This window comes from Gopherus evgoodei, chromosome 18 (genome assembly GCF_007399415.2).
Source record: "Gopherus evgoodei ecotype Sinaloan lineage chromosome 18, rGopEvg1_v1.p, whole genome shotgun sequence".
NCBI classification, from domain to species: Eukaryota; Metazoa; Chordata; order Testudines; family Testudinidae; genus Gopherus; species Gopherus evgoodei.
Window position 1 is genome coordinate 7668756 of NC_044339.1, and position 27987 is coordinate 7696742.

The 27987-nt window shown below is 52.5% G+C and overlaps 1 protein-coding gene across 1 annotated transcript; it reads right to left on the bottom strand.

Moving 5' to 3' along the window:
- On the bottom strand, window positions 1-27930 carry ALDH4A1 (aldehyde dehydrogenase 4 family member A1). The gene is made up of 15 exons (XM_030537388.1): window positions 27826-27930; window positions 21602-21695; window positions 20988-21080; window positions 19459-19506; window positions 18103-18258; window positions 16446-16595; window positions 16173-16247; window positions 12770-12957; window positions 11104-11177; window positions 9005-9201; window positions 8554-8601; window positions 7405-7557; window positions 5849-5970; window positions 4926-5044; window positions 1-4658 (listed from the first exon to the last, which is right to left on the bottom strand). The coding sequence occupies exons 1-15, from the start codon at window positions 27873-27875 to the stop codon at window positions 4546-4548; spliced, it is 1680 nt and encodes a 559-aa protein (XP_030393248.1). The 5' UTR covers window positions 27876-27930; the 3' UTR covers window positions 1-4545.
- Window positions 27931-27987: the final 57 nt, after the last annotated feature.

Genomic DNA, 27987 nt, shown 5'->3' on the forward strand with positions numbered 1-27987 from the left:
CATGCTTTGCAAGTCTTTTATTAGCAGTACTTGCCCAATCCTGAGTATTACTCTCATCCCTCAACACAACACATTCTCCCATGCAGGTGAGATGACAGCAGCAGCGACCTTTCACTTCGAAAATATCTTGCAGCATTCAGCCCGAGTTGAGCTGCAGCAAAGAGCAATCCAGCTCGAGCACAACCAGTGAATCATCTGCAAACACTCACAGCTGTTTGGATCAGCCAGACCACTGACCTAGTTAAACTGAAGTCCTTCCGCTATGAACAACCTGGTCACCCACTCAGCTTTCTGTCTGATCAACCCTGCTCTCTGTACAGTGCATTTCAGGTAAGACCTATTTTGTTAACATGCCATCAACAGGATACAGACCACATTCTTGTGTAGACAACAGCATTCAAATTATTACTAAGAAAAAAAATCAACCAACGGGAGCCCCAGCTCCTTATAATGAGTATGAAAATGCTGGTTCCCTTCCCAGCTTTTGGAGGTGGAGATTTGCCATTACAGATCACGCAAGCCCAGTGTTTGGCGAGGGAAGGTAGAGTTAATGGGTAAACTGGAGGATAGAATTAAACAAGACGTTATTACTTCCCTTTGTTGTGTGGCAGAGTGGCAAACATAGCAAAGGATTCTTAGCCGCAGTTTCTAATATTAGAAAGACATTCGTGTAGAGTTGGGAAGGAGCAAAACAAAACTCAATTGTTTTTCACATGTCTCCATCACTACTGTGGCAATACATTGGGCCGGAGCGCGAGTTGCACAGGGGACAGGACGCTTATTGTGGCAGTGGCTCTGTTTGCATCCACAGGGTTTTATGCAAGTGACCTCTTTGGTTTTGATCCATGGGATTTGCACCACTTGAGTCTCTGAGTGCAGGTTCCTTTGAACCGCCAAAAAATCAAAGTGGCACGTTAGCTAACTTGATGAGTTTCATCTGGCTTCCAAACTGGGGCAGGGTTGTTTGAAACAGGATGGAGTTTGCAACTAAAAACAAACCCAGGTGCTTTCTTACATGATCGGGTGGTTCTTTTGGACTCACTGATCCTGCTTATTTCATCCTTATGCTAGGAAACACCTGTTATTCCAAGAGGGTCATTCCCTGCTTAAAAGCTTTTCGTCTTTTAAAGCTCACTGGTTTTTAAGAGGTACAAAGCCAGGTCATCTCCTATCCCAGATTCCACCATGTGTACGTGGAAAGGAATGGGATAAAATGAGGGAAACTACACCAGGGCAATAGGAAGGTGGTAGAATTAGGAGCCATAGGGCTGGGACAGCAGGGAGTTACTGAGCTAATGCAGCAGTTTTGATCTAAGTTTAACAAGAAATGAGGGCTAGAACAAGCCATGAAGCAGACAGACAGGGTGTAGTAGAGTCTATAGCGAGCACTTGAGGGAGAGCTGCTAGGAAGGGAGTGAGGACCTGGTGAGGATAGCTGAGAAGGAGGTAAGAGCTAGAAGGACAGATACCCAAGTCACTCAGCACTAAGGGTACGTCTACACTGCAATTAAAAAATAGTGGTTGGTGACCAGGGTTTGGGGTCAGACACTGTCTAATTGGGCCCAGGCCAAACCCAAAAGTCTACACCACAATTAAACAGGCCCTGAACTTGGATCTTGGCTCAGATCCAGCATTAGCATGGCCTAGTCCATCATCTCTTGACAGGCCAGCCCCAGGTATCTAACTGCAGTGTAGACATACTCTAAAGGGACTTGTCTACATGACCCCACAGTGCAGACTGCAGGGTCGCAAACTGCAGCCCACACTGAAGTTTTATGCTGTAAGCAGACCCTGCTACCACAAACTAAAAGGTACCTACTTCATAGCAGTGTAGTCTCATTTAAATCAGCTAACGCAAACTGGGTATCTTTTAGTTCATGCTAGCAAGATCTACGTGGGGTAATTACAGCACTAAACTTTAGTGTGTGCTACAGTTCACATCTCTGTAGGCCGTACTGTGTAGACAAGCACTAAATGCAGAATCAGCGGAAGAAAATTTATTCTCATCGGCAGCCTTATGCAAACTTACCTCACAAACCTATATAAAACAGAGTAGCTTCAGCTATCAATCACATGAATGTTTGTATTTACTGGATAAATTACGGATTTATTTCAATATGCAAAACCTTATTGCTATTGTGCATACTGGTACACATTAATCTTGTCTAATATTACTTTTGTATTATGTTACATAGTGATAAAAGGTAAATAAGTATCTGAAATGTGTTTCTTTGAATCAAATACTTAATCTAACACAGAAGACTCCTTCAAGCTTACACAGTTAGAACCAAAAAGTGCTAGTAGAATCAGTCATTAAAACTTTGCTTCAAGAGTTACCTTTTAAAATGCATACAAGTCTGTGTAACTAAGTTATGGCAACAGCTTTTCTGTCTCATGATTCAGCATTTGACCTTTGCAATAAGTGGATATTAACTTCAGTGGCAGTTGCCAGTTCTTGACCTGAAAGCTAAATACTAGTCAAGGCACAGTAGAGGTTAACATTGAACTGACTGTCCACCTCAGACAAGTAACGTCCGTACTGTCAGTCATCTACGGTTTCACAATTCTGGCTGTGGAACTGTCAACCGTTAACAGCTGGCTATTGAAGGAACATTCTAACTTAGACGGTCCTGTCCAATCAGGACGTGGAAAGTTGGATACGAGAGCTTAGTGGACACGTCGTAAGAACCTACTCATAAGAGTGCAGTAGCATTTGCAATTTAGAGCAGTTTTGCGCCTCAGAACAGGTGGGTGTGTGTCACCCATGCTGTACAGGAACATACAGTCAGGGGTATTCACTGTACACATGGCAAGCGGCTAAGGCCAAGAGAGGCAAAATGGACTCTGACCATTGTGCTCAGATCTCTTTTCCTCTGAGCAGTCGATAAGATTCCTGCTGCCACGCACTTGTTACTAACGTGAGACCCACCCCAGGGAAAAGGAGATGCGCTCTGGATCCATTCAGGTAACCTCACCGGGGAGTAGCCTGCCCAACTGGATAGCTGCTAGTGAATCGCAGACCTAAAAAGTCTTAATGCGCCTATTACTGATGCAGTTGCAAAACAGTATTTATATGGCTAACCCCTGCCATTGGCTTGGCTTAGCACAGCTAGTGACTGTACTAATGTGAAACACGTGCCTAGCACTGAATCAGTTTTTAAATCAAAGGGTTTAATAGCAAAATAGCCATGAGGTATGCATAATACCAGCCTCCCCTCAGTGCTACATGCAAAATAGAGCGACTGTCACTATGCTATTCAAACTAGAGCCTAAGCCAAACTAAAGCCTCTGATCTTAACAGAAAGGAACTCTGGGAAAGTGCACAGCTAGAGTCCAGGGGTGTAGCTCTCTGGATCAATTCAAGCCAGAGTTCACATACATTTCCCCCCACTCCCCGCAATAGGACTTCTTAACTAACAAGCATGATTTTAGTTTAATGCATGGACCAGGTTACAAAACAAGTGTTTGGAAAATAATACAGCTCTGAAAGTAACAGAGGGAAGCCCATCCTGTTAATGCCATTATCTACTCCAGTACAAGTCACATAGCTCTTGCTTCAATTATTTCAGGAAGCTCAGCTCAGGGGGAGAAAGCAAAACTGGTCCCAATTCTGGCAGAGAGGGACATGGGTGTTTACTTTCCCTAAATGCCTCTTCCCTCTAAACTCTGCAAAGATTTTACAGCAGAAGTGTTTATGCAAGGCATTCCATCACCTACAGTGTTTGTTTGATGATAAAACACACGGCTTGTCCACACAAACACTTAGATTTACATCCCAGCTTGCTATAAGCTACCATGCACTAAAAGTTTCCTACGGAGCTTAGATCTACCCCTACTTGGAGTAGATTAAAGCACAGTAGGGAATTTTTAGCAGGCAGCAGCAAGGTTCACCCAGACTCTTAGTGCCCAGCAGGCTTGTGCAGGGTAGATTTACACCACAGCTTGCGGAGAAATAAGTGTCCGTATGGCCAAGCCCTTTAAAGAAAACAATTTGTTCCCTCTCCAATGGCAGACTGGGCACTGGCTTCATACCTGCAGCAGGAGACACTCTGCCCCTGAGATCTAGATGGAAAACCACAATCATGCATAGACCAACGTATGGGGAGAAATGGACAAGAGCATCTTCACGGGCATGGCACGTTCCTCTGATTCTATGGGATGTGGAGTAGGAGGGCAAGCTTCATGGATTTGTTTAGCACAGATCAGCATGAATCCCCGTTATCTAATTCTTGCCAGAACGTTTCTCCTCTACTGTTTCGCAGGCCGCTGGTTCCTTGATGAGCAGCCTCCTCCTGCTAGAGGACTGTGAACAAACTGCAGCCTACAGAAGAACCCTGCTTTAGACTAATCCTCTACATCAGGCTTGAGAAATCACAAGGGCTGCTCTTGTTGCTGGGTAACAGTCTGTTAAATTTTGTTTGAAAAAACAAAATGCTTTAAATACTATTAGAGCCGTAGTTTGGCAATGAGATCAGCAACTACGCTCTGCGTTGGGAGTCAGTAGTAAGAGGGTGTTCTCCCAGCATGGAAGGCGCTGGGCCGCGATCATTGCATGTACGCATACTGCCAGTCTCCGAGGGGCACGTGTGTCTCCTTGATGGCCTGGGGAGATGTCCAGCGCAGGAGGTAGTAGGGGCTGCCCGGTTTGTCGTTGGTTCCTGTAGGAAAGCCAGGAAGGGCTCTTTACGGGGAGAAGGAGTCATTCCCCAGTAGAGAGCAGACTCCAGTCTTTGCCCTGCAGGAGTTTCCTTAGAGAGATCCCCATCCCACAGCTGAGAAGATGGCGGCATAGAGCCTAGGCTTGCTCACTCCCAGCGCCTGGCTGTAGTTCCCAGAGAGGAACATTCACACCCCACTGTGTATGGATCAGCTGACAGCTATTCCCCTCTCATGTGAACATCTGCCCCAGCACAGGGCTCTCTCACCTGAGATACGGGCGCCCCCAAATGGCTGCTGGGCCACAATTGCACCCGTCGACTTATCGTTAATGTAGAAGTTGCCAGCTGCATTCCTCAGAAGCGTCCTCGCTTCCTGGATGACGTTCCTAGGAGAGATGGGGGAGCAGTGACACAGCAGAGGAGGCCACCCTCAGGGCATCATCCTTTCAATCTGCTGTGGGTCTCCTGAACCCATACCGGGTGCAAGAGAACGTAGTGCTGGCCGGAGGTCCCAGCCAAACATCTACCCCCGGCAAAGTAACCCATCCTGCCAATATTACTCTGGCCTAGAAGATTCAGCATTCCTGCGGTACCCTGCAGAGCCCAGTCAATCCCTGGCCTCTGTGCTGAACCAGACAACAAAGCTGGTCAACTCTTAGCTACTGCTGCCCTAGGCTGGGCTCAACCCTAGCTGTGAAGTGTGTCAATGCTCCAAACCCATCCCCTGTACCACTCAGTCCCAGAGAGTTGCACCACTTAAAGTTCACCACGTCTGATGGCCATGGGGCAGCCCTAACGAGCCATCTGGGGTTGGCAGGACACAGGAGTGTTGTCTTGAGGGAAAACCCCCTGAAGACTCAAACAGTAACAATCCCCCTGAACTACCCTTCAGAGCCTCTAGGCAAAAGGGGCAAGGGGCTCAGCCAAGGAGCCTCCCTGCCCTAAATCAGTACTTGGCCCACGCTCTGCAAAGCCCTACCCATGAAGGGGTAAGGGGCCATTGGCCCAGGACTTCCTTCCAGCAGAAGACAGTGATGAAAATGGAGCTAATACACGTGCTGGTTCTGCATGACAGAAACCGAAGGGTTAAAATGATTCGCTCCCTAGTGCACCCTGGAAAGAAAGAGAGCGGAGAGCAAGCTACTAGCGCACACTGCTAGAGCATGTGCGGTGAGAATTCAGGCACTTACTTATCCTGGGCAAACACTGCCCCCGTGAGGCCATAGGGGGACGTGGTGTCTATGAGCTGTAGGATTTCCTTGTACTGCTTTTCTGGATAGACATACACAGTCAGGACTGGGCCAAAAATTTCCTGCGTAGCAAAACAAAAGCTGTCAGGGAAGGAGCAGCCGAGCCTGTGTGCCGGCGAGCGCGGCCCACAATTGCTGCTTGTTATTGATGGCAGCGCCTACTGCTCGAACAAATCGCCGGTGTGAAACGGGAGAAATGACTGGCACTGTGAAAGCAGGAGGAGCACAATCAACTCCTGCAGGGAAGGACGCCGGGGGAAGGCAGAGCACCATCTCCCAGCCCATCGGTAGCATTTGCTTGGCAGGCAGTTCCCTCCTGGTCCTGCCAAGGCCAGCAGTGTGCCTTCATTGTTATCTAAGGTGTTTAGGGTCCTATACTTGGGCCAGCCTCCCACCCACACAACCCCATCCTTCCCAACCTGGATGGATGGATGTTCATTAGAGAGTCATTCCCCTACACACTTCCATCCCCTTCAAGAAACAGCTGCACCTACACTGCAGTGCTGGCTGTCACAGGCTATGTCAACACAGCAATTAGACACCCGCAGCTGGCCTGTGCCAGCCAACTAAGGCTGGCAGGGCTCTGGCTGCCGGGCTGTTTCATTGCTATGTAGATGTCTGGGCTTGGGCTGGAGCCAGGACTCTAAGGACCCTGTGAGGTGGGAGGGTCCCAGAGTTCAGGCTCTGCCTGAGGCTGGAAGTCTTCGCAGCAATGAAACAGCCACAGCCAGAGCCCTGAGTGCGAGTCATCTGGCACTGGTCTCTCCTTGCAGTGTAGACATACCCCGAAAGGCGCTCCTATAAGCCCCTGCTTCTTTAGCGAGTGGCAGCGTGTGGAAGAGGAACACTAGGCCCGGCAGCAGCCAGCCCTAACCCCGGGCTTGGGATGAGGCTGCTGCTTCTCCTTTAGTTCACTGGGCTCTAGTTTTAGGCGCTTTAGAGGAACCCGCCCAGCTGGCCTTTCACAGACACAGCCCTCGTCTTTGTTTGCTGTGGTTTCTGTCCATCACTAGGGTGAGCCAAGAGGAGCGGTGGAATGACACTCAGCGAGCTCTCAGGAAGGGCTTCCTAGCACGTACAACCAGCCCCTCCCAGAACCTGTGGATGCTCCGTCACTCGAGCAGCAACGGCACTGGGAAAGACAGCGTGGGGAACAATCCTGCACTAGTTACCATGCTGCACCGGTGGTCTCCTATTTAACTGCACGCTCATCGGGGAGCTTGTGCTGCTCTGAGGCCCAGTCGTGTGAGCACCTCAAGGCCCACGGGAGGGCTACAAGTCTAGGCAGGAGGCAGCAACATGCACACCAAGGAGCAGTGCAGGTTACTCATTAAGGGGAGGGCGTCCTATGGGATCAGTCCTAGAGGATGGGAATCTCTGGCTTAGATGGCCAGATTTCTCTCTCAACGATCTGTGCTTCCGCAATGGCTATTCCTCCTGCTCGTCTCGCTGTCAATTCAGCCTCGAACCCCGCAGGAGAGAAAAGGGATACTCACCTCTTCCATGATGGGGTCCTTTGGGTCTTTGCTCTCCACGATACACGGCTCGACAAAATACCCAACGGTGTCGTCACATGTCCCCCCCGCCAGGATGCTGAGGTTGGGCGACGTCTTGGCGTGTTGGATCCACTTCTTAATACGTGCAAAAGACTGAAAACCACAGTGTGAGGAGGAGCCTGAAAGGGGCCATTGCCCGTCGGCGACACTAGCCATGGATCCAGCAGTGGCAGACGTGCCATTATAGCGCACAAAGCCACTTGCTGGAGTGCTGCCTAGAAGGCAGTGCTAGGTCCGCATCTCGCTGCATGCCCTGGGGTTTGCTTTCAGGAAGATGCCCCATGAGCATCCCTGCACTTAGAATCTTAGGCCCCTTCTGGGCAAGATCATGATGACTGACCCTAAGGACGGCAGTCTCAGACAGGTGCACGTGCAGTAAGGCAGGGGGTGTCCAGACTTGGCTAGAAACCCAAAGCTGTGTACACTTTGCACATTGCAGCTGGCCCTGGAAGACAGACCCAAGGACTACTAACAAAGCGGAGCACTGCATGCTGGGACCTGTAGCATAGCCAGCTACACCTCTGTATTGAAGATGAGCAACTGCAGTCTCATTTGGCTAGTGCTTTGGCCACGCCATGGGGCAAGGACAGAGTAGGGAGACAGGCACAGCAAGGGGCTGCACAAAGCCTTTACAATGAGGGCAGGCCCTGTGCCGCAGAGGCCCCTTCTCTGCAACGGAAGTGGATGAGAGGGATTTGCAGCCAAAAAGCCACCTGTATTGCCAGCTGCCTGCCCACAAGCTAGGAAAACACACTTAGGACAGCACTTGCCAGCTCAGCTACATCTGGAACGATGGAAGGGGAGGAAGTGCAGCCCCTGATGAGGCCCAGGGCGAGGGAGAAGGGATAATCAATACCCAGGAGGGTTTGGCTGGCTTGGAGAAATCACGCGAGGCTTCTAGAGGAGCAGCAAGAAAGCTGACTTAGGAGATCCGAGTTTGGCAAGCCAAACAGGCAACAGGAGCAATGGCACATGGGCCAAAAGGCCCATCTGCATGCCAGAGCCACCCCATAGCAGCCACGGCCCACCCTCTGGAGGGACTCAAGCAGTCAAGCCAGCCAGGAGACTGGGGCAGGGGACTGGTCTTACCTTGTCATCGATCACAGCTGAGAAAAAGGTTGCGAAATCCTGGGCAGGCTGCGGAAGGAAGAAGGGGAGCTGGTGAAAGAGTGAGCAGGCTTCTTCGCTCCACAGGCCATCAACTGCCTCTGAGCGCCAGGCAGGTAGTTCAGAAGGCAGGAGGAGGAAGAAAGAGAATCTAAATCCCCCGAGTGACACTTGTCCCTTCTTTAATATCGTACATCCCCACACCCCTAAGAGGGAGCAGCCAGCCTTTTTCAATTACGCTGTGGCGTTAACAGTTCCTTACAATCGTTCCTCCGCAGCGTTGGCTATAAGTTAATTTCTAATCACTAAAAAGATGAGGGGGGAAGAACCAGTGGATAAAAAGCTCCGTTCAATAGGAATTAGCAGCCGGCTACTGCAGCCTCTAATCCCATCAGCCACCCGCTGAGCCGCAAAGCCCAGCAGCTCCACTCACGTCTCCCACTTTGATCTTCCCGTGCTCCTCCAACAGTTTTGCTTTGATCTGGGGCCACAGCGAGTCGGGGGCGTAGAGGCGGGAGCAGGCCGAGCATTTCTGGCCGCTGTACTCGAAGGCAGAGCGCAGGGTCCCGTTCACCACACTGGGCACGTCGGCTGAGCTATGCACAAAATGGAAGTTCTTCCCACCGCACTCTGAGGGGAGACACAGACCGACCCATCCCGGGCAGGAAAAGCCGTCACTGCCTCGTCCCTTCCAGACAGAGCGACTTAGGGCCAGCTCCAGCTGGCTTCATGTACAGTCCCGCTTAACACTCTAGCAGCAGACACTGCACCCTCATCAGCCAGGCCAGCCGTCTGCCTACCCGGCTCACTTGTCTGAATTACCCTGCCTCATGCTCGTTGGGATGCAGGGCTGGCTCTAAGTGAAGACACATCTGAGGGATAAATACCCTGCCTAACTCTGCTCCAGCAGCTCCAGCCAAGTGTCTCCCAGCGGCCCTGTGAGGAGTGTCGGAATTATCAAACCCGTTTTGCAGCTGGGGAAACCGAGGCAGTGACTCACACTAGATCACCCCACAGATCAGTGACAGAACTGGAGTTTGAACCTTGTTTCCCTAGTTCTAGCCTTCTCTCCTGCCTTGCAATCCTTTGGGTTCACCCCATCTCTTCCCTTTAGGGTGACCGGACAGCAAATGTGAAAAATAGGGACAGGAGTGAGGGGGTAATAGGAGCCTATATATGAAAGAGACCTATAAAATCAGGACATCTGGTCACCCTACTTCCCCTTCTCCCTCACTGGGTACAAAGCAAAGGGACCATCGTCCCATTAGAAGGAGGTGAGCAATGGGTTTGACAGGAGTGAGGGGGTAATAGGAGCCTATATATGAAAGAGACCTATAAAATCAGGACATCTGGTCACCCTACTTCCCTTTCTCCCTCACTGGGTACAAAGCAAAGGGACCATCGGCCCATTAGAAGGAGGTGAGCAATGGGTTTATATGGGAGTACAGCATCTGCTGTAGGCTCCTATGAGTGAGCAGAGAAAGGAGCATGCCCAGCATGGAGCAAGAGCCTTACAAACCACCCACTTCAATAGCTGCAACAGCACCACCCCGCCATCGGCACCCTACCCCCCATGCTTTGCCCCAGGTGCCCCTCACAGCCACACAACCACCCATCCTCTGCTCTTTACCCAACTCCTCCTGCAGTGAGTTGGGTACCACATCCTGTCAGAGCAGCCCCAGCCATTTCTGCACCAGGCTCACTGGGGCCAGCTGCTCTTCCCAAGAGGTTCACTGCAAGAGGCCTCTCCAAACTGATCTCAAAATGACATCGGGTTCCCTAAATACCTCGGCTTGTTCAGCTCAGCTGGGGCAGAGCACGCTCCGCTAAGGACGCGCTCTGGAATAGGATGGCCGAGGGAATACTGGATGTCAGCTAGGGCAAAGCTAATCTGAACAGGGGAAGGAAAGCATCCGTGGGGTCCCCACTGAGTCAGCTTTGCCTCTTTAGGCTGCATGCAGGAGACAGACCTGTACTGCTCCACATCGCTGGGCACACGAGGACTCTGCCCTGCAGTGCCTGGGACCTGAGTGCAGGCCCCTGTGGTGTCCACATCACCACCCTCTGCCCTCCCCTAAACTCTGAGCACTGAAGGGCAACTGGCCCCATCTTAAAGTTCAGCATAGCAAAGAGCAATTAAATGAAGTGTCCCACCCAGCCAGGCTCTCACAGAGCCCTCAGACTAGAACCCAGGAGTCCTGGCTTTCGGGACTCTGCTCTGAACAGTAAACCACACTCCCTCCAAGAGCTGGGAAAAGAACCCAGGAGTCCTAACTCACAATTCCCTGTTGCACCCACTGGAGCCCACGCCTCCCCAGGTCACTCTCCAGACACCTGTTTTATTTCAAATGCACGTGTCTGCTAGGAGACCACCTGAAATACAACACAGCCATGGAAGTGAACAGCAAGCTGGCCACACACGCCTGGCTAGTTTGCTGCCTGGTAGCAGCTCAGTTCCTGCTGAGGAGTTCCCCTGCAGCTGGCATGGTCCACATGGCTCTTGTCCCCCCGAGAGCTAAGTCTGGGAATTACCTCCTGCCAGGCGCGGGAAAGTGTGGTACCGATCCAGGTTCTCCGACACCTGCTTCCAAAGGTGCTTGAAGGTTCTGAAAGGCAGAGGAGGAGAGTGAGACCCTGGCACCACACCATTGTTACTCAGCGCACACTGGAGCGAGGACCTCTACAGCGGTGGAACCAGACTCCAGCTCTCAGGCCCCAGGAAGATTTGAGATTGTCCTAAAAACCCAGATCCACAAGCTGAAGAAACTTCACCTCCCCATTCCAGCCAAGAGGCCTGATCCAACGCCCAATGAACCCAATGGAAACAACTCCCATTGACTTCAACAGGCTTTGGCTCATACCTCGAGAGAGCAGGGCAGACAACCTGAGAACCAGGGCCTAGACACCAAGGTGATGGCAGAGATGGAGAGATAGTGAAAGAGGGGAGAGAAAAGTGGCACAGCAGAGAATAAAGGAGAAAGAGAGTCTAGCAGAAGCTTCCAGTTCTTTTCTTTCCCTCCTTCTTTTTGGTTCTGACTGTGACAAACCCCTGAGCTGCAAAACAATAAAAATGCTAATACGCTCCCACAAGGAGAGAGCCGCTAATATTGATTTATGAGCTTCCCACCTTTAAAGCCCAATGCTCATCAGACCATGTCATTCGGCTGGTTAGCGTGGCCCCCAGATTTTAATAGTCTGTCATCTTTGGGAGCAGTGTTTCGGGCAGGGCTAGCAGAGCCCTTCGCAGGAATAACTCACCCTGAAGGGCTGGGAGCCGAGTGAGGGTTTGCAAATCTACATGGACAAAGGGAGCACCTGCTTGAAATGTCCTTTATCTGGCTGTGGAGTCCTTCACCGGCCTAATTCACATCCCTTTAATGCCTGTCGGCAGGGTGAATGTGGAACAAACAACACATCCCTTTCCTACAGCATCGCTCTGCCAAGGAGCTCTCAAAAGGCTTTGCGAGCAATTAACGGAAACTCTGCGGGACAAGTAAATATCACTCCCAATTTACAGATGAGGGTTAACTTCTCTCTGTGCCTCAGCTGAGAACCTTGTCAGGAGTCCCTGACACAGAATGAGATCAGGACCCAGGAATCTGAACACCCAGCTCTCTATTTCAGCCTGTAGACACAGTCCCTGTAGGGAAAGAATGGAGGATACTCCAGAGTTTTAAGTTTGCTGCATGGACTAGGTTAGGTCCCATCTACACCACCGCTTTTAACTAGGGCCCTGTCCCTTGGCCACAATATAAATGGGAGTCTGGATTTGTCCACCAGCAGCCCTGCAGGAAGTCCCCACAGCAAGGTATTTACAGTCTTCGGAGTCTAGAGAAGCAGGGGCTTTGGTAACGTCCACATAGGTTTCATTATGCCCTGGAAATTAACATCATTCCACAGCTGCCATAATGTGTCAAATGTACTTTGTGCTTACACTGTCAGAGAAAATGAGGAGTAGGGAGATGACAATGGGACCCTCTTACGGCTGATCTTTTTCCTTTCTATCGGGGTTGTCCCAATCCTGACCTTGCTTGCAGGGCATTAACCAGTCCTGAACTAACCTCCAGTGCCTGCAAAACACTGGTATGTTGCTGCAGCACACCTGAGCAGAGGATGCTGCAGCAGCAAGACCATACCCTGCCCGACCCAACCACCTCTCCGAAGCACCGACCCTCGGCCAGCTTCCCTGCCCACTTACGGCACGCTGCCCGTGAAGTTGAGCCCGCAGAAATGCTCAGAGCTTGTGACCGTGTCTCCAAAAAGAGCTCCGTCAGCCGGGACAAACTGAATGACGTTTGGAGGAAGACCAGCTTCCAAGAGGATCCTGTAGATGGTGAAGCTGGATAGCATGGCGGCGTCGCTGGGTTTCCACAGGACCACGTTTCCCTGGAGGAGGAGGAACAAATCAATTGATCACAGAGGGCAGCCATGGGCTTAGATAGTGGGCGATGAGGGGCCCCCTCACTGCTGACCCCAGGGCTCCAAAGTTCAACGATCCAACCAAAGCCCCTGTCTGCCAGCGAAGCAGATGGGGGCAGAGCAGTGAGAATCAGCTGTGTTTGCGGTGGGGTCCAGCCCCATTGATGTGCATGGGATTGATACCCATCCCCTGCATTTGGCTTCCAGTTTCCATTTCAAACAGCGCTGAGCTTAAAGCCCGACTCAGCCAAAGCCTCGAGGCTTCTCCCCACTCACAGTGAAACCCGGCAGATCCCATCATGACCCTCTGCTGATCTCTAGCACCATCCCCGTGCAGATCTCCTGCCAGCTGAGCCTGCTACCCCCGTTTTACAGAAGGGGGAAACAGAGGCAGGAGACGATAAGGGACTTGTCCAAGGTTACACAGCAAGCTGTGGTGCTGGGAATGGGATCCGAGTCTCCGCCAGCAGCTTCAGCCACACAACTATACTTCCTCCTTGGGCCAGGTTTCCTTGAAGCTGAGCGTACACCAGTAGATGCTTTAACCAGCCAGGACAGGGAAATAAAGCTCCCAGCTTCAGTCCATTTAAGGCTTTCTTCAGGGCTGATTTTATTGTCCACAGAAGAGGGTGAATGAACTGAAAGACACTGGGCAATAATTCCTAGAGAGGTGCCCTCCCCGCCCCCTTCAGCCAGCCTGGAGGGAAGAGGACATGTCCTACCCCTTAGCTTGACCCCAGCTCCCCCTTCCGTTTATACTCTGCCCCAAGCAGCCATGTGAGCAGCAGGGCTCCCTTAATCCTCTCCTGGTGCTGCACCTTTCCCTCATTGCCCTGGGCCTGACTCACCTTCGTAAGAGGCTGAAGCCAGGTCAGGGGCAGCTCTAGCATTTTTGCTGCCCCAAGCACGGCAGGCAAGCTGCCTTCGGCGTCGCACCTGTGGGAGGTCCCCGGTCCCGCGGATTCAGCATCGCGCCTGCAGGATGTCCCCAGTCCCGCGGATTCGGCGGCACGCCTGCGGGAGGTCCGCTGGTCCCACGGATTCAGCGTACCCGCCGCCGAATTGCCGCCAAATCCGCAGGACCAGCAGACCTCCCGCAGGCGCACCGAAGGCTGCCTGACTGCCGCCCCCACAGGGACTGGCAGGGCGCCACCCCGCAGCTTCCCGTCCCAGGCACGCACTTGGAGCGCTGGTGCCTGGAGCCGCCGCTAAGCCAGGTGAGCTCCCAGGTTTGAAAGGTTCCATCCAGTTCTGTGCTACACCCACTACGCCAGCCACTCAGCCAAGCAAGGGGCAAGCTATGTGGAAGCTCACGGCAGCACAGTGGTGTCGTGAACCAAGACACAACAGTCACAGCAGATGGAAAGCAAGAGGCGGGACAAGGGGCCGTAAACATTTGTCCATCTGGACTGGATGTTCAGTTCCTGAGGCTCTCGACACAAACCCTCCCCTCCCCTCCTCTTCCTGCTTTCTTCCGCTCCGAGTGGTGGCAAAACTACATCACTCAGCAAAATGTTGAAGTCACTGTGAAACCCAGTACAGGCCGGACTCTGTAGTCCTTCGGCCATGTTTGATGGGGAATCTGGGTTAACTCAACACAGACACTGGCTAGTTCAGGGCAGGCCAGGGATTAGTTAGTTTCATTCAGAAACACTTCAAATACTGGCCCAGAATCGCTCCATCTGTTTGGACCGCGCCAAGCAGCACAAAGTGGTGAAATCAGGCCAGCTGAGAATTAGCTAGCATAAGGGAGCTCTAAGGTGGCATAGCTGGCACCTGCACCAAACTTCACCCTCACTCCCAAAGCACAGGTGGCAACGCAAAGCGCATCTGTGCCACACCAATTCGCAGCTGGCATAAACCAGAGCAGCCCCTAAGCTGCTCTAATGTACAGTGATGGGCAGGGGCATGTGCGAATGCCCCAGGAGGAATCAGGGAGGCGTTCCTTGATCCCTGCGAACCCTGCATCAGGCAGATCTCAGTGCTGGAGAGACACTTGACGCTAATACTTCTCTCTCTTCCCCCCACCCCCTTTCTTTTGTAAACACATCCAAGAGGCTCCAGCAGAACTGCCAAGCAAGGCTGGAATTCCAGGCCAACCCAGCATCACAGAACTGCAGCGGTTTTATTGTTCTGACCCACTCCCTCTTCTGCCCTTCCTCCAGCCCACACAATCCGGCTGCTAGGAAAACCCTGGTATATCCCGCCTCATGCCCACTCCCAAGGCAGGACTCAAGCCGAGGCTACCAAGTATCAGCTCGCTGCACTTCGGCGCTAAGAAATCCTATCTGCTCACCCACAGCCCAGCGTATCAGCTGATCGGACGCAAGCGCCCGTGTAACACTGCCCGACTGTGAAATCAGCAGCCTCATTAACAAGTTAATTTCACAGTCTCGTAATGCAACCGCTGCTCTACAGCAGACGCTGATTAGGGTGCAGAGTACTCACGCCAACCTTTCCACGGGCAGTGCTCAGCGAGGGGACAGCATGAAGGCTGCCCCCAATACATGCCCCCTGTAGCAGAGGCTGTACCCCAGCCACGCCAAGGTAAGCTGGGTGCGCTTACCTACCTTCTCTAATAATAAAAGAACAAACGGATGGTCACAGGCAACAGATTTAAGAGAGATTAAATGCATTTTTGCACAATGCATAGCAAGCCAGGGGAACTCACTGCCACAATATGTCACTGAAGCCAAGAGCTTAGCAAGATTTTTTTGGGGGGGAGGGGGCAGCATTTAATATAACCCATTATCCATATGGGAAGGCTTGAATAAGAATAAAATGCAAACAAACCCTCATGCTTCAAGGCACGAGATAATCAGTAATTGGGGGTGGGGGGTCAGGAAGAAGCTTCCTCTACAGGCGGCTGATGCCATAGTTGTCCATTACAGGGTTTCCTATCCCCTCCTATGAAGTGTCTGGTAACGTCAGAGACAGGATACTGGAATGGGGGGTTGTAATTTACTAGGAGCACCTTGATGTTTGCATTTCCTACCATTGGGGTGTTTTAAATTGCAACCTCAGCGCTCCATTTAAGCAAATTTCTTTCCTGATTGTGGAGCGTTGGTTGCTCGGTTATCCCTGGGGGTAGCATACAGGGCCGATTCATTGGGCAAAAAGCCATTTAATCCAAAACCGCAGTGTTGCGTAAAGAAAACCCACGTACCCTCCTCCACACTCACCATCAAAGCCGGAGCCCCTGCCAGGTTCCCACCAATCGCAGTGAAGTTAAAGGGCGAAACAGCTGCAACAAAGCCCTGCGTGCGGGAGGGGAAAGGGAGAATTTACACAGTGTAACGTGCACACCCCAAGGGAGGCCGCAGGAGCGTGGAAAAACTTCCCATCGCAACTCACGACGCACAGGGAAAGCATCTGGTCTGAGCTGGGATTTCTCACGCTCCCCCAACACCTTGGATGCACGTGTCTGAGCCACCCCACTCCACCCTTCCCCTCACCTCCAGCCCCCGGTAGACCATGCTGTTGGTGCTGATGGGGACGCTGATGGGCTGAGAGTTCTCCAGCTCCAGCGCATACTTGGCATTGAATCGGAAGAAATCGATCAGCTCCGCAGCTGCGTCGATTTCCGCCTGCATGACGGTTTTGCCCTGAAAGGGGAACAGGAGAGATCAGTGGCACTCAGGCAGCCCTGAAACACACTCCCGCCCAGCTTTCTCCCTAGGGGCTGACGGACACAGGGGCTTGGCGTCTTCCAAGCTACATTGCCCCTTGCTCTCACTGGGTGGGTGACGACCAGCAGGAAAGCCAGACTCCCAGATTCAGACTGGGTTTGTTAGTATCTTTCCCCTCCCTCTCCCTGGCAGAGCCCTGACCTGCCCCCCATCCCCAGATCAGGGCTGGGGATCAAAGCCAGGTGTCCCTCACCAGTAAGTCGCCAGCCCTGCACAGAATGACATCTGTTCCACACAATGAACACAGACCAGACCCTATCACTGTAATCGCTAAGGCGGCGTTGGCTGCATCAGCGCCCAGGAAATCCCCTTTTTTCCTCTCCTTGCCACGAATCTCTTCTCCGATGGCCCCTTGCTGCTCCCTCGGTCCATTTCAGCAATGCCGGGCCAGGCATCATACATGATTTAATTCTCTTTCCCTCCATGCACGGCTGCTCCTAGCCTTTCACAGTGCTGTCTGATCTGAGCCCGGTATGCAGCCTGGGCCCCATGCTATCCTAGTGACCCATTTCCCAGCCCCACATGCCAACTGAAGCACTCAAGCTAGCAGATTTAAAGGGCTGGGGGCGCTCAGCGAAGGGCCTTCGGCTCTGGGGTCCGCTTCCCTCGCTGGGTCAGCACAACAGGAGTTGTCGCGATTTAGAGAACAGAACGAGGCCCCTTTTCTCCTGCAGGGTTTCCGTGGGGAGGGTAAACTTGTCTTTGGAGGGTGGGGGGCTCCTTTGTTTCAAGGCACCATCCATGCTCCGAAGCGGGTGCATCAGGACAGAGCCCTGCCAGATGCCCTGCAGGATTCATACAGCCTCTTCTTGCAGCAAAAGCCAAGGGGGGGGAAATCAGGTTCCCGCTAGAATCTAACCCCCTAATTGTGGATCTCACTGGCCGCTCCTGATCAGCCCAACTCTGGACATCACCTTCCCTCTAGCCAGACTTCCCCCGTTTCACCCACTGTCTCACCCAGGTTGGCCCGGGAAGTTTTTGCTGCTGACGCGACATGGCGCTGAAAGCAGAGCCAGAGCCCAATCAGCTGCTCACCTCACACTTCCTGGGTACGTCCACCCCACTCAACAGCCTCTTCTCCCTATCCCTGGCTTTATGCCCACCTCCTGCTACGTGGGAAGGGACAGAGAGAAGCGCCTGCACATCCACTCCATTAAAAAGATCCCCCCGCAGCTCTCCAGGTGCAGGGAGGGTCCTGCTAGAAAACAGCCGGCCAACGTCCCCAGCAGAAGCGGACGGACGCACAGCTCCAGCCACGAAGGAAGAACTCAGGCTCCACCAAGTTCTCATTGAGTCACAGACGTTTCTCATATTTGTGCTACTCCCCCCCCCCGGCTCTTCCTGCCCCCTTCTCCCCACCCCCTCCAATCATTACAATTTGTCCCAGCAGGTTCTCTGGGGACCATTCAACCTGCAGCCTTACCTGCCCAATCATGGTTTTGGCCAGCATTTCCGCTCGCCTTGGCCCGCTCAGCAAGTCGGCCGCCTTGAAGAAGATCTGTGCCCTCTCCTGGACAGGTTTCAGGTCCCACTCCTTCCGCACAGCCATGGCGGCATTGATGGCTTTGTTAAGCAAGTCCTGAGGCGTAGAAGATGGAAGCCCAACAGATCAGTGCTTCTCGGAATCTCAGTCCCCAAGCCCCACCCCAGGGCTCGCGACAGCCTCATGGCTCAGATGGAGCCAGCCCCACCCCAACTCCGCTGCATATGCAGTCCCAGCAATAACCCAAAGACTTTGCTGCAGGCCGTAGGCGTGAGCCTGGAATTATGCCAGGGCTCATCAGGGCTCTGAACACCAGGGGGTCAAGAACCACTCAGGCAGGCAAGTCAGACTCAAGAGGATTTTCCACTTTCCCTGCTAATGGTTACACTAAACAAATACCACCACTGTGTTCGGATAGGGATTTCAAAGCATTCTACATACATCCCCCAAGCTGCCCAATCCCAGTGCGAGGAAGGGAAGGACTGAATATCAGGGTCTCTTCAGCCACTAGTGTAATGCAACCACCTCTGGCACGGAAGGCAGCAGCTGTCCAATACCATGTAACCATTTTAGGGCAGGGAGGGGAGACGATTCCCATGTCCAGCTGAAACCACTAGGGAAATTTGCATTCTGCCTACATAACAAACCACACTGGGATCTGGCCAGGACACCCCATTCGAGGATCGGTTGCGACGGAGGGCCTAGGTTTTACAATTCATTTAGCATCCGGCTGGGACTCTGGTTCAGTGCCAGCTCTGAGGGAAGACGACCCGCTACGGAGTCGCCTCCCCAGCTTTCTGCAGCGACTGAACTCAGCAGCTGGACTATAGCACTGACTTTCACTCCCACATTCATTTTAAGCAGCTCTGCCCCACTCTCCCCCAGCTGCGCTAGCAAGGAGCAGGGGTGCAGAACCCTGAGAGAGGGGCGGAGGGATCTGTGCAGGGAGCGGGCCCAGCGGCTGCGGACACAGCGTGAGGTGGAGGGATCTGTGCAGGGAGCGGGCCCAGCGGCTGCGGACACAGCGTGAGGCGCTATCCTAGGTTATGCTGTTTAAAGCACCCACAGCCTGCAAGCCAGAGGCCCACAGCACTGCCCCATGTTAGGAGCTCAGCCACATTAAAGCAGAGGGGATAAGTGTCACTTTCCCCTGCAGGCTCTGGGGAAACCTCCCTAGGTTCAGTCTGTCACCGGCAAAGGACAGCTCGGTGTCCCCTGACCACATGCCCTCAAGCCTGCCTCCTGCAGGTCAGACATTGAGAGGCAGGTCTGGGCACAACCATGGGCCACACTCACCTTGCCCGCATAGCAGAACTTGGCCACCTTGTGTGAGTGATTGAACGGCTGAAAGGAAGAGAGCCTGGGGTGATTAATGCTGTAAAGAGCCCCCCCGCAACTCTACACACCCCCTCTGCCTTCCCCCTGCAACACCTCGGTGTACACAACAGTCCTCCATTCACACAGGGTGACATGGACTCAAATCCAGGCACAGACAGTGTGTATCCAGCCCCATCCCCAGGGACCCATCCTGCTCCAAAGCTGGGTTCACCCAGACACCTGAGTCCCGCATCAATGACACATGTTGGGGACACTCACATGCAACATGCTTTGGTTTTGCCTGTGTGGACAGGGACCGAATCGTGTGCACCAGCCACTCACACAGGATCATAGAATCTCAGGGTTGGAAGAGACCTCAGGAGGTATCTAGTCCAACCCCCTGCTCAAAGCAGGACCAATCCCCAGCTAAATCATCCCAGCCAGGGCTTTGTCAAGCCTGACCTTAAAAACCTCTAAGGGAGGAGATTCCACCACCTCCCTAGGGAGCCCATTCCAGTGCTTCACCACCCTCCTAGTGAAATAGTGTTTCCTAATATCCAACCTAAACCTCCCACACTACAACTTGAGACCATTGCTCCTTGTTCTGTCACCTGCTACCACTGAGAACAGCTGAGCTCCATCCTCTTTGGAACCCCCCTTCAGGTAGTTGAAGGCTGTTATCAAATCCCCCCTCACTCTTCTCTTCTGCAGACTAAATAACCCCAGTTCCGTCAGCCTCCCCTTCTAAGTCATATGCCTCAGCCCCCGATCATTTTCATTGCCTCCACTGGATTCTCTCCAATTTGTCCACATCCCTTCTGTAGCGAGGGAGGCCCCAAAACTGGATGCAGTATTCCAGCTGTGGCCTCACTTGTGCCAAATCGAGGGAAGTGATTATTCCCCTCTATCTGCTGGTCAGCGCTGGCCCCTAGACGGTTTGGGGAAACAGCTCAGACTGCAATTCCCAGGTGGTGCTTTCTGGTCCCAGGAAGGGTGGCTTCCTCTGGGGAATGAGGTAGCTCAGAGATCAGGAAGAGACCAATGGGAGAGGGGGCACATTATCCCCCTATCTCCCTATGGCAGGGTTCCTACACCTTCCTCCTAAGCTGGAACCAGCCATTGTTAGAGAAAGGATTCAGTGCAATGGGTCTGAGCCAGTCTGGCAAATCCCATGAGGGACTTCCCCAAAGAGCCGTCCATTACCAGCTCCTGGCTAAGGCAGCTCACCTTTTGTAAGTCTCAGGGAAAGGCCCTCATTTCTGTAACAGGCCGGTTTGCTACACGGCAACATTTAATAAGGAGACTAGGTAGAACTACACCCCAGAGGGAGAAATACGTGAATGAGCTGGAGCAATCCCTGGGGAGAGGAATGTCTTCCAGGAAGGGGATAAAACTGCCCCACACTGGGATTTCCCCATCGTGTCCGAAAGGTTCCTCGCAGGTTCCCAGGGCTCTGCCAGGCCATGGGGGGGTCATCTAGCAACCAGGCGCTCCCCACTGGGACTCACCGACAACTGGTACCTGACGTCCGACGTCCACACCTCTTCTCCCCCCACCACGCACGGGATGGCCTCCGTCTTGCCCTTCAGATCGTTTAGCGCCTATTGGATGAGTGAGAACAAAAATGAACTGGTGAGAGCCTGGCAGCTCCCCCTCTGCTGAACGGAAGGCAGCCCCCAGGGATGGGAAGGGTATCCAGCCAGCCATGGCTTTGATCCGCCTTCCTCCTCCACCACACTCTGAAAGCTGGTGACCTGATGGTCCGACCAACGGCCCTGCCAAAGGTCCATGTCCAAGTCCCTCTAGAACCTGCCTGCCAGACCAGCACTGTGCTCACATCCCAGGGAAAGGAAACCTTGGACTTCTCCAGTACCAAGTTCTGCTCAGACTGAGAACATCCCCTTGTTATGGGGGCCACCTGCAGGGTTATGGGAGGGGTAACAAGGGTGGGGTGGGCGAAAGGCTTCTCCCCAAGAGGGTAACCATCAGGGGTTGGGAAGGGTGTCCTACCACTTCAGCTAAAAAATCAGCCACTTTAGAGTGAGCCTGGAAGATCATACGCCACACTGGGGGGAGAAGAGCCCTAGTTTCTTGGCTGCCAACGAGCAACTCAGGACAGTACCTTCTGAAGAGCTGCTCTTTCCGGGCTGCCCTGCTTGAACTCCAGAATGGGTTCGTTGGTCACCTCTACAGCTATACGGTGTTGCCATCGCAGCCTGGGAAGGGAAAGAGAGAGACACACTGAGAAGCCACAGTTGTCTTCATTCAATCTATACCGCGGCTGTCCTGGCCAGTGAAGTGAGACAGGCGTCCATAGAGGCACTCCTGCCGAGTTTCAGTCCTTACTGTCAGCGGTACACACTATACCAGACAGTCGGCTTAAAGATCACATCTCCTGCTGAATGATTGTTTGCTCCAAGGAACCACTAAGGTGGCTAGAGCTGAAAGAGGTCGGGAGAAGTTTGTTGTTATTCTGTGATTGTACAGCTCCTAGCACACTGGGGTCCTAGGCGCTGTGGCAAATAAATAAATAATAATTTCCCTCTCTTTTTCCCCAGTTTGTTTACTATGTACATTTGAGGGCACTTTGTGGGTAGTCAGTTTCACTGCCTAGTCAGCTTCCTGTGGGTGGTGTGGGTCTTTCATGCAGCAACAGGAGAGAAAAAAGTCATTTTGAAAGAATGGGACAATGTGATTGTAAGGCCACAAGATTTGGCCAGAGGACTGGTGTCGGGAGTTGAAACCACTTTTAAACTTGCTTTCTGAAACTGACTAAGGGCAGAATTTTCAAAAGAACCTAAGTTACTTAGGTGCCACCGGCTGTCTACACAACAAGCACTGCAGACACTTCCTATAGTAACGGAAGGTGTTTGTCCGTCATCATTAATCCACCAGCCGAGGGTTCGGTTACGCTTAAAACGCTACAATGGCGCAGCTGCAGCGCTCCAGTGCAGACACTAGCTACGCTGATGGGAAGGGCTCTCCCACTGGCATGGCTCAGTGGTGCTCAATCTTTCCAGACTACGGTACCCCTTTCAGGAGACAGATCTGTCTTGTGTACCCCAAGTTTCCCCTCACTTAAAAACGACTTGCAGACAAAACCAGACCTAAAAATACAGAAGTGTCCCAGCCACACTATTACTGAAAGTTTGCCGACTTTCTCATTTTTACCATAGAATTATAAAATAAGTTGATTGGAATACAAAGACTGTACTTACATTTCAGTGTCTAGTCTACAGAGCAGTATAAACAAATCGTCTGTAGGAAATTTTAGTTTGCACTGACTTCACTAGTGCTTTTTATGTAGCCTGTTGTAAAACCGGGTAAATCTCTAGATGAGTGGATTTACCCCTTGGAAGACCCCTGTGTACCCCTGATTGAGAACCACTGGCATAGGTAACCCACCTCCCTGAGAGGCCGTAGCTAGGTTGATGGAAGAATTAGGTCAACCTAATTACAGCACCCAAGAAGTGATATTTTCACAGCCCCGAGTCACATAACTAAGTTGATCTAAAAAACATGTAAACAAGGCCTCACTCCTATTTTCAAAAGTGACTCAGGCCCCGAGAACCTGAAATCGCATTAAAAGACAACGGGACTTAGAAGCCAACATCGCTTTTGACAATTTTGCCTTAGATCTCAAGCAGACAGCATCCCTCGAGAACATCCAGCAAAGCAGCACAACAATCCTGGGTGTGGCTTTTCCGTTTGTTATCATCAGAACAAGGTGTCATTTCTGTAACCTGGAGGCAGAGAAGGCATCTGCTTCACACAGTGACAAATGCAACCCCTTGAGACTCCCTGAATTGCCATCCTATTGATAAAACACATGCAGCCTTCTCAGAGCCCAGGAAAATTACCCTTCTGGCCGTGTAAAGTACAGCCCGAGTGGTACCTCTGTTGGCACCACCAAGTGGTGACGTTGTCCACTGCACCTTTGCCTTATCAATACTGCCAGCAGCCTTGTGCTGTGATCTGGTGCATAAGTCAGACAGGGTCAGGCTAGTCAGTACGTGGCGTCCTGAAGCAAGGAAGTCCAGGACCTCTCGATGTGGAGTCTAGATCCATGTCCTTCTATCTATCCTAGGGTCTTATATGGTCTCTTAGTACCACAGTATCAGAGCATCTCACACTCTTTAAAGTGTTATCCTCACCACACCCCTGTGAGAGAGGCCAATGTTATCATTCTTACTTTACTGATGGAGAACTGAGGAAAAGAAAGACTAAGTGACTTGCCCAAGGTCACACTGGAAGTCTGTGCCAGAAAAGGGAACTGATCCTGGCTCTCCTGAATCCCACGCTAGTGCCCTAACCACTAGACCATCCTACCTCTCCCCCTGCAGTGACCTAGAGTTGCAAATTCTTGAGAATGTGCCAGTGGTATCTGAACAGGGGTGGGACATCCTGGCTGAATACTCCTGGAGCAGCGGAGTGCGCATAGATAACCAGGCAGGCCAGGCCAGGCGCAAACCAATGCACCATGGGATGCCAACGGGAGGACTAACTGTAATAGTGTAGTTACACCAACTGCCCACACAACCCTTCACCAATGTAATTCCTACCAGAATAGAGTTACACCACCTCCAATGCACCTGAACTAGTCCCACGTAAGACCCAAGATAAACCGAAAAATGACAATGCATGCGGGGACGCAAGAACAGTTTCTGCCAGAAAAATATAAAGTTAAACCACAGACAGGAGACTTCCAAGGAGGGAAGACTGATGCAGGAAGTGGTGCTGACAATTCAGTAGGGGGCTTTATTCCACCGGAGTTGCAATTGAACCAACATCCCAGCACGGTGGGAGATTCTCTGTTGCAGAACGCACCATCTTCCACATGGGAGTGATCAATCTACACCACAACTCCTGCTTTTAGAAGAGTTCAGAGTACAGGGGGCAGAAGCTGGGCAGGTTTGTTTTGTCAGCACAGTGCATGCTTCAACAGGTAGCTGCAGATTACCCTGGGTGCTGCAATTTCCCAGGCCCAGTCTGGCATTAAGTTCTCCACCTCAGCAATATTTCCCAGCGGCAGTAAGAAGAAAACAACCCACCAAAAGCCAAAGGGCGGGGTGGGGAGAAGCCCTTGTACTGGAGAGAGAAAAGATGTTGACCCAGGAGCGGGTTTGGGGAGATGCCAAGAGAAAGCAAAGGCCACGAAAGATGAATTAATGGCAGTAAGTAGCACAGGGCTGGTCAAAGTTTGGCCTGTAAACCAAGCATAGCCATGATCACTTTAATACAGAGCTGCGATCCTCTGATGCGACAGTTCACAGCGGGCAGTGCTCAGTCTTGACCAAGGCAGAGCCTGGCTCAGATCAAGGCAGTCACATATCAAGCTTTCTAGTTTGGAAGCAGCAAAGAACATTATCTTCAGCCCATGTCATGTGACAAAGTAAAACATGAAGCTACTGCTGCAAATCCTTTACCTCCGACCACCTCTTAGGTCAATCCTGCAACGGAAATAGAAAGGACCCTAGAAGTTAGTTAGACACTAAAACCCTGCACAGACACCAACAATTCAGCTGCTGGACACTTTCCTTCTAAAGCTTCACTTAGAGACTGATTTAGCTGTGACAAACTTCAAGATGATGTGACAAAACCTTGGAGGAAAAGAAACATTCTATGTTTTGGTTGGTTACAATTCCACTGGAAGTAATATTGTGTTTGGATTTAAAACATTCCCCGGTAGCCCAGCCTTGCAACAGCAGGTTGGGGAGAGGCAACAGAGACTGAAAATGACAAACAAGTAAAACTAACCAGCCTATTTTTTCACTGTACAAACTGAGTTAAATTCTTGAAAACAGACGTAACAAAAAAAAACGTGCCCCTTTGGCACGCTAGATTCCTGACAACTCTCCCATACAGATCTTTAGATATTATGTTTTCAACGACAGAAAAAATCTGAATCATTTTTGTAAGACTGTTTTATTCAAACACAGGAAGGAGGAAATTCAGGAAGTCAATATGATAAGTTCTGGAAATATTTGAATGAGAATTGCCAAAACGCTTTGCGCTGTCCATGTCTGTTACAAACCCACAGCAGTGACATATTGAAATCTCCTGGATACTGGGATTCAGATGTGCCTATATTTTGTAGGAAGGAGGGAGGCTGGGTTACTTTGAAGAGATTTGTATTTGCTAGATCTGATGTAATCATATCAAAGACACCATCATACACATCGTGTTGTTAAGACTGTGGACAATTCCCTGTCTGTATTCCTTTTAGTATTTAAAAAATATTTTTATTTTATAAAGCTAGAGCAGTGGTCCCCAATGCGGTGCCTGTGGGCACCATGGCGCCCGCCATGGCATCTATGTGCACCCACATACTGGCCGGCGGACAAACATCCGCCAAAATGCGGCCAAAAAGCGGAGTCACCAAGAGGCACCACCGCTGAAATGCCGCTGATTTTCAGTAGCATTTTGGCAGCGATGCCTCTTGACGTTTCCACTTTTCGGCAGCATTTCAGCAGATGCTTGTCTGCCAGCCACAGTCCTTGGTGTCTCATTGTCCAGCGCCCGCCATCCGGAAAAGGTTGGGGACCACAGAGCTAGAGTCTCAATATTCTTTCTGTTGTAATTATTAAGAGTCAGAACTCTGCTCATCCCCCCCACCCCCTCAAATGGGACCAAAGTACACAACAGCTCCGTCTACACTGCACCATTAACCTGTGTGATTGGCATCTGGCTCTGAATGCTTGGGTTGGCATAGCATGGGTCGGCATAGCATGGGTCTGTGTCCCGACGGCAAAGCCCTGCCCATGTTACCGTGTCCTTACCAGTTCTGCACTCGCTTGTGTCTGTCTGGAGGCAAAGCCCCTGTCTCTGTGCTGAGATGCTCTAGGATTCTTTCCCTGCCGATTGTGGGAGACCTTGTCTGTCCTTTGGGGAGAATTGTGGGAAGGCGCTGGAGGACTATCAGCACCCCAGTGATTTAACCTATGTACCTACTGCAAAGCGGGTGGGTTCCAGCCCAAGTTAAAAGCAGAGCCTGGATTCCAACTCACACCCACGGAGGAGTCAGCTGGGCCAGGCTTACAGCACCTCCAAACCTGGCACTGAGGTTTTCCTGTGTGGACACTAGGGGAGTGAAGACTAAAACCCAGGCAGGAGCCTGGGTTAACTGTGTAGCAGACATACCCAGTGGTACCAGAGCAGGAAACTAACTGGAATCCTGCCTGGCAGGGGGAAATGGGTAAAGAACTTGCTCCTGCTATCATGAATCCTGGTGCCTGTAGCTACCAGTTAAATACATTGCAGAGGGAACATGGTTACAGCACAACCTGTGACAATACAACCCCAGAGTCACACAGGCAAACCTGGCCTTGTACCAGACTAGCAGTGATACCCCATTCATCACCCCCATGGTGGCACCCACATGTCAGCAAAGCAGCCAAAAAGCAGTTCATTTAGAAGGGGTCTTCCAGGCACAGGTGCTGCCTGAACCAGAGACGGGAGAGGCTATTTAACCCCGAAAGGGGACAACTCTGCATGGGTCACCCCTGAACTGGGTGGGGCACCGGAGAAATGCACAGGGAGGGCCGCACGTGTCAGCCTTTGAATGCAGCAGGGGAGGGAGGAGGACACTGTTGAGACCTGCCAAGATCCGCTTCCCCAGGAGACTCCTGCCTGTCACCTGCTGCCATTTTCCTATCTCAGGGAGCGCAGATAAGCCTCACCCTTCACTCCCGAGATAGCAGAGGTGTTGGGCAGATAAGGGGAGCACGTGCCGAGGGCGGGGGCAGAGCGCAGGGCGGGTGGGAACAGGGAAATCTAACGGAGAGAAGCGGATTCCCCGCTGCCCCCCATTCCTGTCTCTCCCCTGGACTTCTGGGCAGCTGCTGCCAACTCCCCCCGATGTAACGGAGCCGAGGGGGAGCCAGGCTCCTCGTGCAGAGCATTAGGGGGCAGCAGCAAGACCGGCTGCCAGACTCCCCCTCACCGGAGCAAGCCGGGCCGAGGGGCAGCTCCCACCAGGCGCCTCCTGGGTGGGCAGGGGGGGGGTCAGGGAGATTTAACCCCGGCCCCCAGCAGCCGGTGTGTGGCGGCGGGGGGGGAGACCCCGGCTCTGGCTCGGGGGGGGGGGGGAGAGACCCCGGCTCTGGCTCTGGCTCGGGCGGGGGGGGGGGGGACCCCGGCTCTGGCTCTGGCGGGAGGTTTAAAGCCCAGAGGCGGTTCCGACGGGGGCGGCCCCTGGGGCCCAGGTCACACCCGCGCCGCGGCAGGGGCGCCCGGGGCTGGGCCGCACGTGGAGGAAGGGGGCGGCCGGAGCTCCCGGGCGCGGGAACCCCGGGTCCCAGCAGCGGGGGGTCCCCCTGCAGGCCCCGCCCGCCCGCCCGCACTCACCCAGCGCGGGGGCCGCCCAGCAGCGCTCTCCGCAGCGGGGGCAGCAGCATCGCCTCGGGGGCAGCGCGGACTCGGAGCCGACGGGCCAGACCCAGCGCAGCGCACGCTAAGCAGGGGACCCCCGAGGTGGGCTGTACCATCTCGGGTGGGGGGAACCGGCTG